We start from the raw sequence: 15,547 nt of genomic DNA, 5'->3' as shown, positions 1-15,547 counted from the left end.
TTCCGGGACAATCGTGCAGACAGCTGGCAACTTTTGGACACCCACAGCTGAGTGGTGCTCCTGCTGCATCTTGCTGCTTTTTCTCCTTTTCTTTGGTCACTGGTGGCAGCGTGCAGCTTGATGCCACTTCCAGAACTTAAGCGTTACCAACAGCACGATGTTGAAAGGGCTGATAAAGAAATTGTCTAATGTTAAAGCTTACTTTTACCATGTTCCAATTTACGACTTCTTTTGCTCTCCTGTCTCATCTTCCCATTGTTGCTGCGTACAACCTGTCATACTGTGACCAGCATGTTGGCATGTTAGCCAATTTAGCCACCTCTCATCTCAGACATCAGTCTCTGCAGAAAGAACAAGTGCATGTTTTACACTCAAATAGATTTAGAAGTTATTTTCTTAATCAGCAAAAGTGCTTTTAAAACTTAATGTTTACCAACTAAAACTGAAAACTTCCTAAGCCACTGTAAATCTTAATTTGGGTATCTACAAAGATAAATGTAATTCTGCATGAAAACAGTGTCATTAGCTTTGTATTTTAACATAATCTTCTAACCCAATAGGTTTGTTAAAAGGCCAAAGCTATTTAAAGCTTTTAGTTGTACAAACCAGCCCAATTTAGTTTCAAGCTGCCCTTCAGTTTTAACTCAGTTGAATAGCTGCTTACATGTATTTATGAGTTAGCTTGACATTTATTACTTGTCTTTAAACACAGAATTTATGATACAGAAAAAAGCTGCTCTCATCAGAAATCACAGGGAAGCGGGGAAAACCTTACCTTGGCAGCTTATGCGTGTCACCCACTGACACTCTCATTTACACATCACAGAGAAAGGAACCTGGGGCTTGAACTGAGTCAAAGGGACTTTTTTTTTTTTTTAATCTTCAAGGAAAAACCCACAACTCTCACATCCTATCTGTAACAAAATATGTTTTGATCCAAAAATCAAAGCCCAGTGGACTGCTTTTTGTTTGTCCTTATGGCTCCTCTGTATTAGTAAACAGTTCCAGTGGTTCATTTGGAGGATGAGTAACTCTCTGTAGAAGAGTGTTAGTTTTCCAAGAGAAAATGAAGACTTTACAGAGGATTTTTTCTTTTGCTATATAGCAATGTGAATAAAAGCACTAGTAACTGGCCTTCCTGCCTTAAAATATAAAAATAAGCTGAGTAAATGACAAAATAATGCATTTTCTTAGATGTTGCTAACAAGGCTCATTTTGGATTCAGTACCTTGCTTTAATCATGAAGACTTCCATGTTTTCAGTGAACTTTATTGATAAAATAAGTTTACTGTACAGTACACAATTCTAGCCATAAATTCTTTTCAAGCCATCTGCATTACAAAAATAACAGGTACGCAATGAAAAATAGTCACTCCACACACCGTGAAGGTTCTTTAAAATCCTAAAGTGATCGGGTCAGGGCAATGATGGGGGGACGTATCAAATGTGAAGACTAGGAGTAGATAAATTAAGTCACATTTTTTAATTTACAAAAATAAACACTAATCAAGCATTATTTCATAATAGAGCAACCTTAAAGAACTGCCACAGACTAACAACCCTTCTCTGCTGTACAGCTCTGGAGATTGAAAGACAACCTGGAAAGTCAGCCATGAAACTGCATTCAGCATTAAATGGATAGAAAAGCTTCTGATACCAGTCAATGGCTGAAAAGACACTTCTGAAAAGAATAACTTAATCAACCAAACCCAAAATTTCTGGTAAGTTTGCAACAACAAAACACACTTCATTTAAAGAAAAAAAAGTTGCTTCTGATAAGTCACCAGCTTGCAAGTGCAATGCAAAATCTAAATTATAGAAGCATTGGCAAAGTTTTACAGATAGACAAGTGTATTTTATGCTTGAGCTAAAATGTTCCCCAAAAAATTCCCCCCAGATGTTTAGGAAGTTTGGAAATGGTTAAAACTCTTTTCCATGCACATGAATGTCCTTGATATATTCTTAAGCCTAGAACTAAGCTAAGATGCTCTGGGAAGAGAAGTAGCAGTTTCTTCATTTATAAAAAATGCTGTGAAAACTTGGAGAGCTTGATTTATCTGTTCTTTCAACTGCATTTCCTAGCATACGTATTAGTTAATTGAAAACTAGCATTTACTGTCTCTGCTAAACACTCCTTTCCCACCACTTCACTTTTTTCCTCCAAAGCACTACAGGAAGGAGGGCAGCAACTGACAGCAAAATATTATGCTCCCTATAAATTAGGTCACTGGGAACTGAAAGGTCACCTAAATGACCTGTGGGGCATTTACCTTGTGCTCAGGGAAGCTGTACTGAGTCAAAGGAAGTTGTATTTAAAACTGACATGCTTAGAAGTGCTTGATGCTTAATTCTTTTTTGCATTGTTGCAACTGAAAATCGTATTTGATTAAATGATGGTTTATTTCAGAGTAGGAGTATGTCTTATTTTGCTAAATGAGTTATTAAACAGCTAAAATATTCAAATGTGGGTGGCATGTATGGTCGTCTGTGGTTGAAAGCTTTCACTCTGCTTCTTTGAGTATGCTTTCCAAATAAACAATGTATTAATGTGCTGGACAAAAAGTGATGATACACATCAACACTAGGAATGTTCTTGCTGCCTTGACCAAGAAGTGATATAGTCTGACAAAAGCCAAATATGAATTATTTTTGGCAGCTCTTTACTACAAGCTTGCCTTGGTAGCACTTCCATCGCATCTGCATACAACATGAGCTGCACTTTGATCTAGAAAAGCCCATTCCTTTTCACTTCAAGTATTTCAGGATTAAAAGCAAGCAGTCTATTTGTCAGTATAGCATACTCAAACTTTTCCTAGTGCAAACATACCATGTACCTGAAACTTACTTAATTTTTCTTTAAGTACTAAATAGTCATCAAGAAGGATTTTTAAGAGTAGTGATTGCAGGCATGCCATGGAGCTTCTCCACCCTTCCCCCAACCACCCTTCTGCTGCTGCTACTTGGGTGCTTTCAAATTGCCATTTCCCAGTTAGGAAGTTTGGCCAGAGCAATCAAGAGGAGAAATCTATAGGACTAATGTGGCCTCTTAACTATAGTAAAGTAAAAGCTAAGGCAGAATGATACTGTGCTGTGTTCCAGAAAGCAATACAGTGGGAGCAGCTCCTCTCATGTGTTGAAAATACAATTAAGTATATGTACTTTAAAGAATCTTGTTCCATTAAAAAAAATGAACAACCTCAATGGCATTGCCTATATTTAAACAATTTGCCTTATATTTGAACAGGATACTCTGTAGCTAAACAACAGAAATCCTTAAGTTTTATGCTGCCTATGTACCCTTCCCATTAAACAGGTCGGTTGCAAAATGAGAATTTTTTAAAAAACTTACTAAAAGGAAAAAAATGTAATGTGGATCATGCACAAAGCATACTCATAAGTTACTACTTTTTAGCCAGAGATCAGACTTCAAATCTTACCTTTATTACATAATAGGTGCACTGAAACTTTGTATGAGCAATAGTTTATATAAATAATGTGAAATCTTTATCTGTAAAATGGCTTTATATAAAAATAATTCCCAATTCAGGAAGCGCATGAATCCATTTCCTACTGAAGTTAGATCTATGGCAATTAAGCTGTCACTAAGGTTTTTGTAGAATACCAATTTCAATTTATTTTACACAGTATAAAAGCCACTAAACTGGGGTTTAAGATGCATTAGCTTGCTGGTGCCCTATTCAGTAACAAGTGCTTGACAAGTGACCCCTGATACTCTGTTTGTAAAGTGTGCAATTGAAGCTTGTTGACTCCCATAGTCTTCAGCTTTTTCTCAGGCTCAAATCACTGCTTGTTACTAATCCTGACAGAGACGTGCTCTCTGATGCATCTTCTTTCTTGATGTTCAGGAATGATTCTCTAGTTATTTGAAGAATTTCTCTCAAGCCTTTGTTTTCTTGCTATAACCAGAGAAAGAAAAGGCATGTTAACTCCAGAAAGAAGTCAACCTAACTAATAGTCTTCCCTCTACTCCAAACATATGTATAAGGATTAAAATACTTATTTGCAGTCAGGTAGTGCTACATTATCTTCTAAAACTAAGAACATCAGGTTTCTGACCCTCTTGCTCTCTTGAATGAGTGTAAAGCATCAAAAAGAAGCTCAAAACACAAAGATGGGTAAGAAAAAGGTAATTAAGTTCAAATGTTGCATTTCAAAGAAATCTCCCCATCTTTCCATATGCTCTGACCACTTTGCTAGTACTTAGAGAAAGTGTTGATCCTCCAATAATAAACAATTGAGAATCCCTCTAAAAGCACAAAATTATTATTAAAAAAATAAAAGCCAAAGGTGTGGGTATTATTTTTTGCATCCTAGGCTCTTATTAGGATGAATTTGCATTATTTCCTAGTTTTGCTATACTCAGAGACATTAAAAAAGAGAAAGCTTAGGCCAGTATATAAATATAAATCACTGATTTCAGTGATGAAGTATCACCTATGCAGGACTTGAGAGTAAGCTATAGTGGGGAAAATAGTACTTACAGCCCCCCCCAACAAGAAACTGTAACAAAATAGCAGTGTGAGCAAATGGTACAGTAACTCAATAGAAATAATTGTGATAACACTTACTCCTTTGCTATTTGTGCCACTGCTGTTTTGATTTCATACTTACCTCAAGCTGAATGATACGTTCCTGCTCTTTACAGCCATGCTTCTCATCCATTTCAATGGCTTTTCTCATTACTGCTGCCATTTCTGTAATTTGGTCCACATGCACTTGCAGCTCCTAAGACATAAGAATAAAATAATGACTGCTTTAGTATTATATTTTCTGCATTATTAAAAATAAGCAAAGCATTAAGTGTGCATTTTAACTGCTGTGCCACTTAATAAAAATCTGAACACAGGCCTAAATCTGAGGATAAAAGTTCTGTATAACTCTACAGCATGAGCAGCCACTGTGGTCCTGTTTAAATCTGGTCTGCCATGTTGATGCCTTTTATTAGAATTTTATATATGCTTAAATGACTATGTCTTACATAGCTTTCATGTCTTCCAAACAGCTACAAGTTAGATGAGCCATGTGCTTGCTCTGACAAGGCCTTCCTGTGTTGCAGGAGTTGATGAATATAATTTAGAATATGCAGAAAGACTAAACTCATCTAAGAAAAGCAGGGTATGTGACATTCTATTTGTTTGAGACCTGATCTCAAGTCTGGTACAGGCAGTACCAGCCCGGGGTAGGCATTTATCTCTTAGAAACACCAGGTGAAGTGGTTGTCCTTACTACGTTGTATGTTAGAAAACTCTGATCTGTCCTTAGCTCTTTTTTTTTAGATACTTCTGCTTGAATTCACTTCCAATTCCACCTTATCTGGGATCTGGACTTCAGAGGTCCTTGTTGAATTGTAAACAAAATTTTTGTGTCCTGATTGACCTCTTTGTGTCCATTCATTAATGCTGGTATGGTACTTTCCTATTATAAATAACTAACTACCCCATTTTGCTGAAAGATTTGAGGAAGAGGAAAAAGAACAGTAGTTTGCTTTGCCCTTGCCCTGTTCTGCTGCCAGGAGTAGGATGATAGCAGCCACTTACATAGGCATAACACCTTTGCAGGGAAGCTAGATTTTAGGTAGTCTTCGCTGTTTGCAGAGAAGTGATCTCTTACTTGGACCTTGTTGGTTCAGGTGATGGTTTATTTTCTCACTGGCCAACCTACTAGCAAGAAATGCTTAAAGGGTCACTACTACTTTTCCCCTGCAGATCTAGATAAAAAGCCTATGCCTTTGGCATTCATTGCTGTTCAGTTAAGCCAAATATTTTAATGGTATTTCCAGAAACTTTTATTTTTCATTGTCTTTTCCTCAACTTGTCTTTTATTCCAACTCTATCATGCCAGCCTATCTATGCCTGACCTGGCCTTTGGACAAAATTCACAATAGTTACTAATATCAGAAAAAGCAGAACAGTAGGACTGAAATGAAGAACAGTATAGACTAAAGTTAAATCCCACCTTTAAATTATGAGTTTGACTGGAGGTCCATATATCTAGCAGAGGATCAGCTTGCCTTTTAAACTACCAGAAATTATTAAAACTACCCTAAAGAACTGCCTCACTTGGAATCATAAACTTTACCTGACCAAAACAAATACACTTTACTTAAAATGAACATTGTCCTTTTCGATCCTTTCTTCTCAGCCATTCCCATTGCCAAAGCTATGGTGTAGCTGTTTACTTATTAAATGCCCACTCACGGCATGGAGGGGTGAGAGAAAGGGGAGGGAAGAACCTGCGGTGAACCTTTATTTTCTTCTCAGTTTCCAGTGAAGGTCATTATATGAAATATTTTTCAATGAAAAACTAAATTTAGCTTGAGAGGAAGCCGTGATCAGTGGTAAAAGAATGAGTTGGCAAGGATGTACCCTTGAGAAAGACTGGAAAGGAGTTAGTGGTTTTTAGATATACTGCTGTCCTCCCTACTTCCTATTTTGCCAGCTTACCTGGCCCCTTCATCAATATGATTTAGGGCCTGTTCCAATGTCACTAACGTTAGATCAGATGCTATCACAAAACTGAAAGGTTCTAGTCTGGAAGGCAGATGCGTAAAACTTAAATGCTGTAATATCAAACAATTAAATCAAAGTGTTTCTTTATGAAGATAGCCTCAAACATCTATGAACACTTTCTGTATCGCTCTCCTTTTTATTTGCCACACACTGGTATTTTTTTCTCTGAAGAGGAAAAACTACAGACATTTTTAGGTCTTGTTTCAGTTGAGTGAATTCCAACAGCACACTTTAAGGGTCTTTACTACTAACACATACTTTTGTCATGCATACAATACTGCTAAAAGAAATTGGTTTTCTATTTAAAGGAGGTGCTTGTTGATCTGCAGAAATCAATGATTTTTTTTTTAATAATTTTTTGTAAAAGAGATTAAAGTTAATAACTGCCACTTGAGAGAACAGCAATTACTGGTAACTGTGAGATTAATTCTTTAGGTATGATGGATTTCTTAGTTAACAGGAGAGAAGTATTTAAAGATTGTTTCGAGATTGTTCAATCTTACTGAATGTGAAGGCTGATCAGAAGAAGAAATAATTAAATTCCAGAAATCATAAGTGTCAGGATAAGGGTGATAAATATTTATCAGGTGTTCTTGTGGGATCAGATTTAACCAAAGCGTTGAAGCCTAAATCTCCTGTTTAAATAATATTGTTCAATTTTTTATTTTTTTTTAACCTCAAGCTTTTAACCCATAAAAGCATTCCTAAATGAAATTTCAAAGTCCATTTCAGGACAGATAATTTTATCCTCTTGTCTTGGATATAAATTTACTCTCTCCTGAGGCTGTAAGAAATGTTATACTATATGCTAAGGTAACTTCTTTTGAAAAGGATATATAACTATAATTTTTTTAAAGTTTATGTTAAAGATATAGTTCTAATCCAATAAATATTTTCATATCAATTTAAGTAGTCTCATTAATTTCAAAGGTACTAATTACATACATGTGATTTTGTAAGAAGAAAAGAAAGCATCAAATTCTTAAACTTTGTTTTCCTAGTATGCAGACCCTAACTCTGCTTTGCAGACTTAGTTTGCTGAGGTCAAAGATTATGAAACACTTAGAACTAATGTTTGTGTACACAGACAGAGTTACACTGCTTTCTGATTAAGTTACATTTACAATGTAATGCAATACTTTGTTAGAAAGCTCCTGTTTAGATCTTAGTGGCCTAGAATCATCAATTTCCCTGAAAATACATTTTAAAAAGCCTAAACTATATTAATCTATAAAGCCATATATTAATCTTATATGAATCTGCTGAATATTCATATGTACCTCACTCATGATAGTTTACAAAAACGTTGCTCGATGAGACTTTGCTTTTCTAGTTTTCAGAAGCCATAAGATGAAGCACACCTAATACCAGTAACTTTTACCATCCTTCAAACATCTCAGGTTGCCCTGGATTCTACTTTGCAATCCTGATCAGTACTGAACCAAGAATCAAGGGTTGAAGCAGGAAAGAAGAGAGGTGCATGCTCAGTTATTCAATATTCAAAAGAGCTTGTAAAATACATATTTTTAAATTTGTTACATTTAGGGGGAAAAATATTTGAATATTGAATTGAAAAATCTTACTCCTCCTACTCTCCCCAGTAAGCATAGGTTAACTAATTATTTGTTGGAGTCACAAGCATAAGTTAAAGCCAGTCTAAATGTTTGAATGTTACTGAGATCTAGAGGCATCTGGAAGTACAATAGGGCAGTTGCCTTAAAGACCTAGGCAGAACAAACATAAATTAAGTACATACAGGAATGAAATGCTACTTGGTAAAAGCTTAAATAAATCAGAAGCTAGTAAGGTTGACTTACTAGACTGACCGAGTTTCCTGTTTGCGTTTCATGGACTGGATTATAAAAATTAGGACTTGTTAGTACAATTATATAAAAACTGAGACAACGTAAGCTTTGAACTGACCCACTACAAACTAACTTAAGTGTTAACTAAAAAAGGCAAAGGCAAAAAAAAAATTAAGTCATTACCTTGGAATGTTGCTCTTTTAACTTCATTATTATACTTGGATCATCCTTTTTGCTTGCCATAAGCAACCTAAACATCTGTTCTCTGTACTTGCTCATTATGAGTTCCAAGGCAGACTGATGTTCTTCAAGAGATGTGCGTAGTTCTACCAACATAATTTTAAATTCAGTTAAAGTTTAACAGAGAAGAAAAACAAGATGCAAAAGTACTTCAGCTTGAGAAAACCAAAATAAGCCCTTGAGTGTCCCCTCTCCTTGCCCCATGAAATCTACATAGGGTCTGCAAATGTCTTCAGTGGTGACTGCCCTGGGAAAATTCTTGTTCAGTCAGAAACAGAAGGTCTTTTGTTAATATGACTTCATATTCAATCCCTTTAGCTGATGTAAGCCATCTTGAGTATAGCTGAGGAAAGCTTTACTCTAGCCTCTATAAGCAACACTGTACAAAAGCTGGAAAGAAGTTCACAGATCTGTTTTAATCTGCAGCTTGGTAAAGTAAGAGTTAAAAACTGCTTGTGTTCAAAATATACTGAGTCAAAGGACAAATAACTCCTGAGATAAGACAGGATTCATAAGAATTGAGATAATTGACTGCTTTGCTGAATATAACTGTTGGAATACGTAAGGTATTCCAGGAAGAACAGTATATTCCTAGTGTACAGAATTCCAGAAGGAATTATACTACTGCACTCACTTACACTACAACTTCTCCTGACTACTCATAAATTAGTTATTTTTAGCAGTGGGAAAACACATTTCTAAAGGTATCTATATTGCAGAATTAAGTTCTATTTATCTCCTCATTTGTGCTGAACATTGGATAAAGACTGAAAAAGTAATTTTTGACACCTCTCTTTTTTTGTTAATCATAGTCCTAGTGGTTGGACATTAGGACTCTATTAGATTACATTATGTTCAATTAAGCTGACAAATTAAGATCAGAAGAAGAAAAAATCTTCTACAATAATTTTTTGAGAATAGATCAATGGTAACAGTCTCACTGATGTCAGTGGTGCAGGCTTGAACTTGGAAAGGGCAAAATAGTCAAGTCTTACCTTTATTCTCCTGTTGCAATTCCCTAATCTGTCTGTTTTCTTGTTGGATACCCATCACTAACGTAGATCGAGGACGATGTCTTGCTACTTCATTGAGCTCTTGAATTTCTTCTTGGTACTAGTTATTAAAAATAAAACAACATATCTGAGTAACTAAAGGCAAGCATTACTCGGCAGTCACTGAGGACCAGTTCTAATGTCAATGTCTGTAACCAGCAAGATAATGCTTGTTTTTAAATAAATATATAATACAAACAAAAACACTTCTGAAGGTCTTGTTAACATACTGCCCTTTAGAGAAACAAAAGTATCCCCTTTGTTTTTAAACAAGTTTCATACCTCAGATGTGTGTAATGGGCATGATTTAACCTTCAATTAATGTAGGTCAAATTCACCATCAAGTAATTTAAAACTGATATACATATGATAAAGAAAAACCATAGGGTATTAACCTCTAAATATTTACTGTGGCTTCCCAATACCTTAACCCACAAGGTTGTATGGGTACGAGTCACACGGATCTGAATGAATGGCTCCTGACTCCCAACCACTGAGTAAATATAATACTCTTCATTTGAAGTCACGGAGCCTCTGCATGACTAGTTTTACAGGGAAGAAGCGCATGCAGGGTTTTATTATTTTACAGGCCCATTAACGCGTCCTGTGTTCTATTAAAATGACAGGATGAACTCCCATATGGAAAGTTAGTGAACACCTTTATGTTTTTCCAGAAGTCCTCTAGTGAAAGTCAGGCTCAATCTAACAACATGCTTTGGACAGTTTAACATCAGAATGGGAATGATCACAAATGAGCTTAAGAGGCTACTCTGAAACAAAAGGAGACTGTGAAAAGATAAAGTATTCTGAATGGAAGAAAGCATGACAGGGCCTCTGTATGATTAAATGTGCATCTTCAAATTAATAAAACAAGTAGTATTTCACAAAAGAGCAAAACGTAAGACACCACACAATGGTTTGTAAAATATCAACCCCATTTCTACCAGCGTTCTTCAAATAAATGCTAGTTTTCAATACTTAAGCTAGAGTAACAGAGAAAACTTCTTCACAGGATCAAGCTAAATATATAAACAACCTATTTTTAGTTCAAGTCACACCTGTAATAAAAATACTTAGTGTGGTATTAAAGGATTAACCAAATAACATACTGATTCTACGTTGTATAATAACACACAAAAATTATTTTAAATTATGTGTTTCCAAGTTGTTCTTTTAATAGAGTAAACAAAGTTGAAAAACAAACCTGTTTCATTGCTTCAACCCGCTTGTTAAGAGCTGTAGTCTGTTCAATAAGGGCTTCTGCTGCGTTGTCATGTTCCCTTAGCCGTTCCACCAGTGCTTTTGCATCTGCTAAGGCTTTTTCAATTGTGCAACTCATTTCTAAAGATTAGAAATGCAGTATTTTCACACCACCACCTGTTTGCTATACAGAGAACAGCTATCTACATGAGATATATGTATATATATAGATAATATTTTTTTAGTCTAAAGCAGCTGAATACAACCTTTCCCTCAGAAACAGCCAGATATTTTGCTGTTTTTTAGGACTAGGGAAAATTTCTATATCCTAAGAATACCCTAAAGTCTGCCTTTCCTTTTCCTCCTTTTTAATTGATGTTGAGACCACATATCAGAGCAAGGAAATGAAAGTAAACTTTGTGTTGTGAGGAGAATATCAATATACTAAGTGCAAAAGGAGGACTGTTGAACATATGGAAACTGAGCAGTGCATGTCCTTCTATAACTAGCAGAGAGAAAAAAAAAAAAGAATATTACACTAACGTTTTCATTTTTCAATACTACCTTTTTTTTTTTTAATGTGCCCTCCGACCAATCAGATATACTTCAAGATATTTGAGAAATATAAATGCAGCACAAAAAAGAATGCCAAAGGACTACTGTGGGCTGCAAGATTTTGATGAATTAAATCAGCAGAGAAGAAACAGCTCAAACTGACAGAGCAGAGAAAATTACTCGTGGAAAATTCAAAAAGCCAAAAGCTTGAGTTTTCTTCATGTCTATAAATGAACACAAACATCACTGCATGGAATGAAATTGTAAAATTTTCAACAGGATGGAGAAAGATAGTGACTTAGTTGAGAAAAAGAACCAACTGCATAGTTAAAATACCAGTCTTCTAATTGCAGTAGTTGTTAGCAGAAATTACCTATTGCTAAACTTGGAAAATTCTTGTACACATTAGCATTTCCAAACCACTGGCGTTTACATTGAAGTTTTTCATATTCATTCTTCATAGATTAAGTTTCAAGACTGAGATTTTTTAGTCTAAGTGTTTATTTTCTTTTAAGAAACCTTGCACTTTTTCTACTGAAAAGGAAATCTACTTAAAACTCCTTGAACATTCTTCAGCAATCAGACAGCAACAATAGAGGTTTCTTAGGGTTACAGACCATATTAATATAAGGTTTAAGGCTTGATATTTGTTTCAGGAAACTTTCTGAGGTACTGAAAGAATCAACTAAATCCATTTCTTAGCCTGGCCATTTGCTAAAGGAGAGATTTCTGCAAGCATAAAAGGTCAGTGTGCCTTTCCTGAGCTACAGGGGCTCAAAGACAATTTTCTAACTTTATTAGGCACCTTGACAAATCATAGCCTAGGGTCTTTTAAGCCAAGCTTAACGAAATCCTCACATTTTCCTCATCTGACATTTTCCCACTGTCCCAGGTAAGTAGTACAAGTAAGGATATTTCAAACACCAGAAATTCCACCATTCATCTCAAAAGATTTACAAACATAGCAGGAATATCCTGCGCTCATGCATTAAGTTGGGGAAAAACTAAGCAAGACAGCAGCAGTGTTTGGAATGTTGTCTCTGAAAAGCTCTTGTGCACAGCAGAACTTCCTACTGAAAAGCATTTTAATGTGGTAATTTCATTAGCTGCTCCCTTTGCTCTGAGGAGCACATGTAATATCAAAGCATTTAGTTTACTTTTTCTAGGTAGAAGGGTCTTTCAGGGACCCTACCATCACAGAAAGGTTGAGACTTGCTTACTGACAAAGGAGCTTCTATAACTGAGCTTTGTGTCTGCACAGAGCACAACTGTTTTAAGCGGTGTTTTCTGCGATTCATGTGGTATCAAAAGCATCAGCATTTTGACATGTACAAGCTTCCTACACAATTAGTAATGTAAATTCCTTCCTGTTTATCAACTAGAGCTTTCACTTTAACTTCCATATGATGTATATGTGTATTTGAGGTATCAAGTCAAGTTCTTCAGCAGACTGGTGTGTTATCACAGGTAGTTAATTTATTTACTCTGGTTTAGCAGTTTGAGCTCTTTTTAAAATTATGTACATAGGGATCATACTGCATTGTTCTTAAGGATCTGTTTTTCTTGCTCCTCATTTCTCCTTCCAATTCTGGTCTCATGTTCTTACTGGACTACAAAAATATCACAGACGAAAGATGACCTTCCATGCTAGCTGGCTAGCACTGTTACAGAAATTGATTTAAGCAGATCCATATTTACGGAGAATTTGAAGAGCAGTCTTTAACTCAATTCATGGGTCATGAATTCTCTAGCCAGTACAAACAAAGCCTCTCAGGCCTCTCCAGGAGCTTGGAATACATTTGGCATTCAGACTACAATGCAGTTAACACCTCTGATAATTTGTATGCATCAATATAAATTTTTAAACACAGTACGTATTCACCCTCCCATGCACTCCCTCATTTTGATGCAACCCAACCACACAAGATAAAAAGAAACTTGTTTGTAGCAAAGCCACTGGCATTCTTTTTCACACCAAATGAGTTGGGGAAGACACGTGTGTGCCGTGTGTGGAATGTGGCCATGCAAATCAGCAGTGACTATCCACCCTCACTGCACAGCAGCTTCAGCAGGCCAGAGGACATCTCCTGTTTCCAGGCAGGATTTGAACCTCAAAAAAGAGAATCGCTATTTGTATCATGGTGATTCATAGTGACTCCAGATCTTGACTAGGATTCCTTTGGACAAGACACTGGCCCTAATCCTTGGAATTTAAATTTCTCTCTAGTTGCTCATCTGGCTACCTGTGAAAAATAAAACTTTTGTCTTATCCTAAAATAGACCTAAATCTAGACATTTAGGGGGAACACCCCCCCCAATTAATCAAATATAATTGATTTAAATTCTTACTGTATTTTTTTTATGAGCATGATGACTATAGTAGCTAAACTTAATGATTCCTGAACTCTACTCTACAAGAGGTGTGCAGTTGCAAACAAATTTGTTAGTCTGCAATCTTACCAACAGGGTCAACAGGTAGCAAGAGCAACAACTCAAACATAGCTATATGCTACTACATACTCATTTCCTGTCACTTCCTGCTATTTACTAATTGCTTTCATTATCAAATTTGACTGCCCTTAAAAAAAAAAACACACCAAAGAATAAAGCTCTTTGCGCAACAATAGCCTTCCTCTAGTTGTCTGCCCCTTCTTTCTTTTATATCCTTACTGAAAACTACCTTTTCCCATAGCTTAACGCTTCGGGTTTGGTTTTTGTGTGTGTGTGTGTGTTTTCCTCTCCACAGTTACCAGTTTTGCAAGGCTGAACCACGCTGCAGTTCCTAAGAGTTGTAGGCTGGCTGCAAACGTCCATTAGCATTCTCCGAGGAAAAGGAGAGTGCCACAGGCTGAGCAGGCGCCACCACCGCTTCCAGCAGCACAAAACAAACAATGAAGCCTCCCCGCAGTAAAACAGGCCCAGCCCGTAAACGATGCCACCGCTGCAGCCCAGTTACACGCTGAGCTGACCTGCGGTTTCTCCGCCGCTCGTCGGCCGCGGGAGGAGAACGGGCGGCGGGGCGGCAGCTCGCTCTCAGGGAGTGTCGCCTCCTCCCCGCCGCTGCCGCGAGAACGGATGCTCAGGCACGACAGCCAGGGCTGTCGCGACACCGGCAACTGCCGGGACACAGCGGGCTCGTGAGGGCCGATGAAAGCTCCCTCGCCAAAGCCGAGCGGCAGAACTCGCCCTGGCCTACCCCAGCCAGCAGTACTGGGGGGGGGAGGGGGGGTTGTGCGTGTGTGAGAGGGGACTCCTCCTCCTCCCTCACACCTCTCATGACGTCACGGCCCAGGGGCTCCCCGCGCGCCCCAATGCGAGTCCGCTGGGGTCCCAAGCTCCCGGTGGCGGCGGCGGCGACAACACCAACACCCCATCCGCTCCACTCCCCTCCCTTCTCCTCCGCCGGCCGGGTTGCCCCCAAACACCCCTTCCCCACCTCACACCACTCACTCATGACCGGCGGCTTCGGCAGCACCCGGCGCCGGGGGTGAAGCCCGGACTGGACCGGCCCGCCCCGCTGTCAAATGGCGGCGGGCCGCAGGGCGAAGCGGAGGAGGGGCGGGGGAGGCGCGTCCCCGCCAGTGGGCGGGGCGGCGTGAAGCGAGGGCAGCCGCGCTACCTGCCAGCGGCACCGGGCGGGCTAGCGCCCGCCGCTCTCGCGAGAGGACACCTTGCAACCGCTGCCCGCCCCACCGCCTCTCCCAGCTCTCGCGAGAGACGCCCCTTCACCTCCCGTCGCCTCGCCTCGCCTTCCTATTGGCTATCCCGATATAAAAGTCCTACCCCCTCGGCCGCCTGCCCCTATAGGGGCTCTCTCTGCTGTCTCACGAGAATGCTGGCCTCGAGCTCCTCCCCCTTCCCGCCGTGCGAGAAGGGGCGCGCGGGCGGGCGGCGTCTCGCGGCAGGGCGGGGCGGCCCGCGCCCAGGCGGAGGGCCGAGCGGTGGGGCGGGTATGGCGGGTGAGTGATCCCGGCCGGCCGCCGGGGCCCGGGTGGCTGGTGCCGCCGGGGAGGTGGGAGGGGAGAGGCGCTCCCCCGCCAGCGCTGGGGGAGCCGTTGTGCCAGCGGCGTAAGTGGCCGCGCGGGGGTCTCGCGGCCTCAGGGGTGGGCGGAGCGGGGGGAGCTTCGGCCGCTTCTCCCACCCCCGCGGGCGCCGGGCGCGGAGG

At 39.2% G+C, this 15,547-nt stretch overlaps 1 protein-coding gene across 3 annotated transcripts; it reads right to left on the bottom strand.

Annotated features, from left to right (window-relative positions):
* Positions 1 to 1,253: 1,253 nt before the first annotated feature.
* Positions 1,254 to 15,063, bottom strand: FGFR1OP2 (FGFR1 oncogene partner 2). Of its 3 annotated transcripts, none has more exons than XM_054813201.1 (6): positions 14,833 to 15,063; positions 10,832 to 10,968; positions 9,571 to 9,688; positions 8,519 to 8,661; positions 4,633 to 4,746; positions 1,254 to 3,917 (listed from the first exon to the last, which is right to left on the bottom strand). In XM_054813201.1, exons 1-6 carry the CDS (start codon positions 14,834 to 14,836, stop codon positions 3,780 to 3,782), a joined length of 654 nt encoding a protein of 217 aa, XP_054669176.1. In that variant the 5' UTR covers positions 14,837 to 15,063; the 3' UTR covers positions 1,254 to 3,779. The 3 variants fall into 3 exon arrangements, with proteins under 3 accessions (XP_054669176.1, XP_054669177.1, XP_054669175.1); XM_054813202.1 differs by having other exon boundaries at positions 14,819 to 15,034; XM_054813200.1 differs by lacking the exon at positions 14,833 to 15,063 and adding an exon at positions 14,133 to 14,770.
* Positions 15,064 to 15,547: the final 484 nt, after the last annotated feature.

Source organism: Grus americana, chromosome 1 (genome assembly GCF_028858705.1).
Source record: "Grus americana isolate bGruAme1 chromosome 1, bGruAme1.mat, whole genome shotgun sequence".
In the NCBI taxonomy this organism is placed as follows: Eukaryota; Metazoa; Chordata; class Aves; order Gruiformes; family Gruidae; genus Grus; species Grus americana.
Note: the sequence above shows the minus strand (reverse complement) of the source record. Positions and strands in the feature narration are given on the sequence as shown.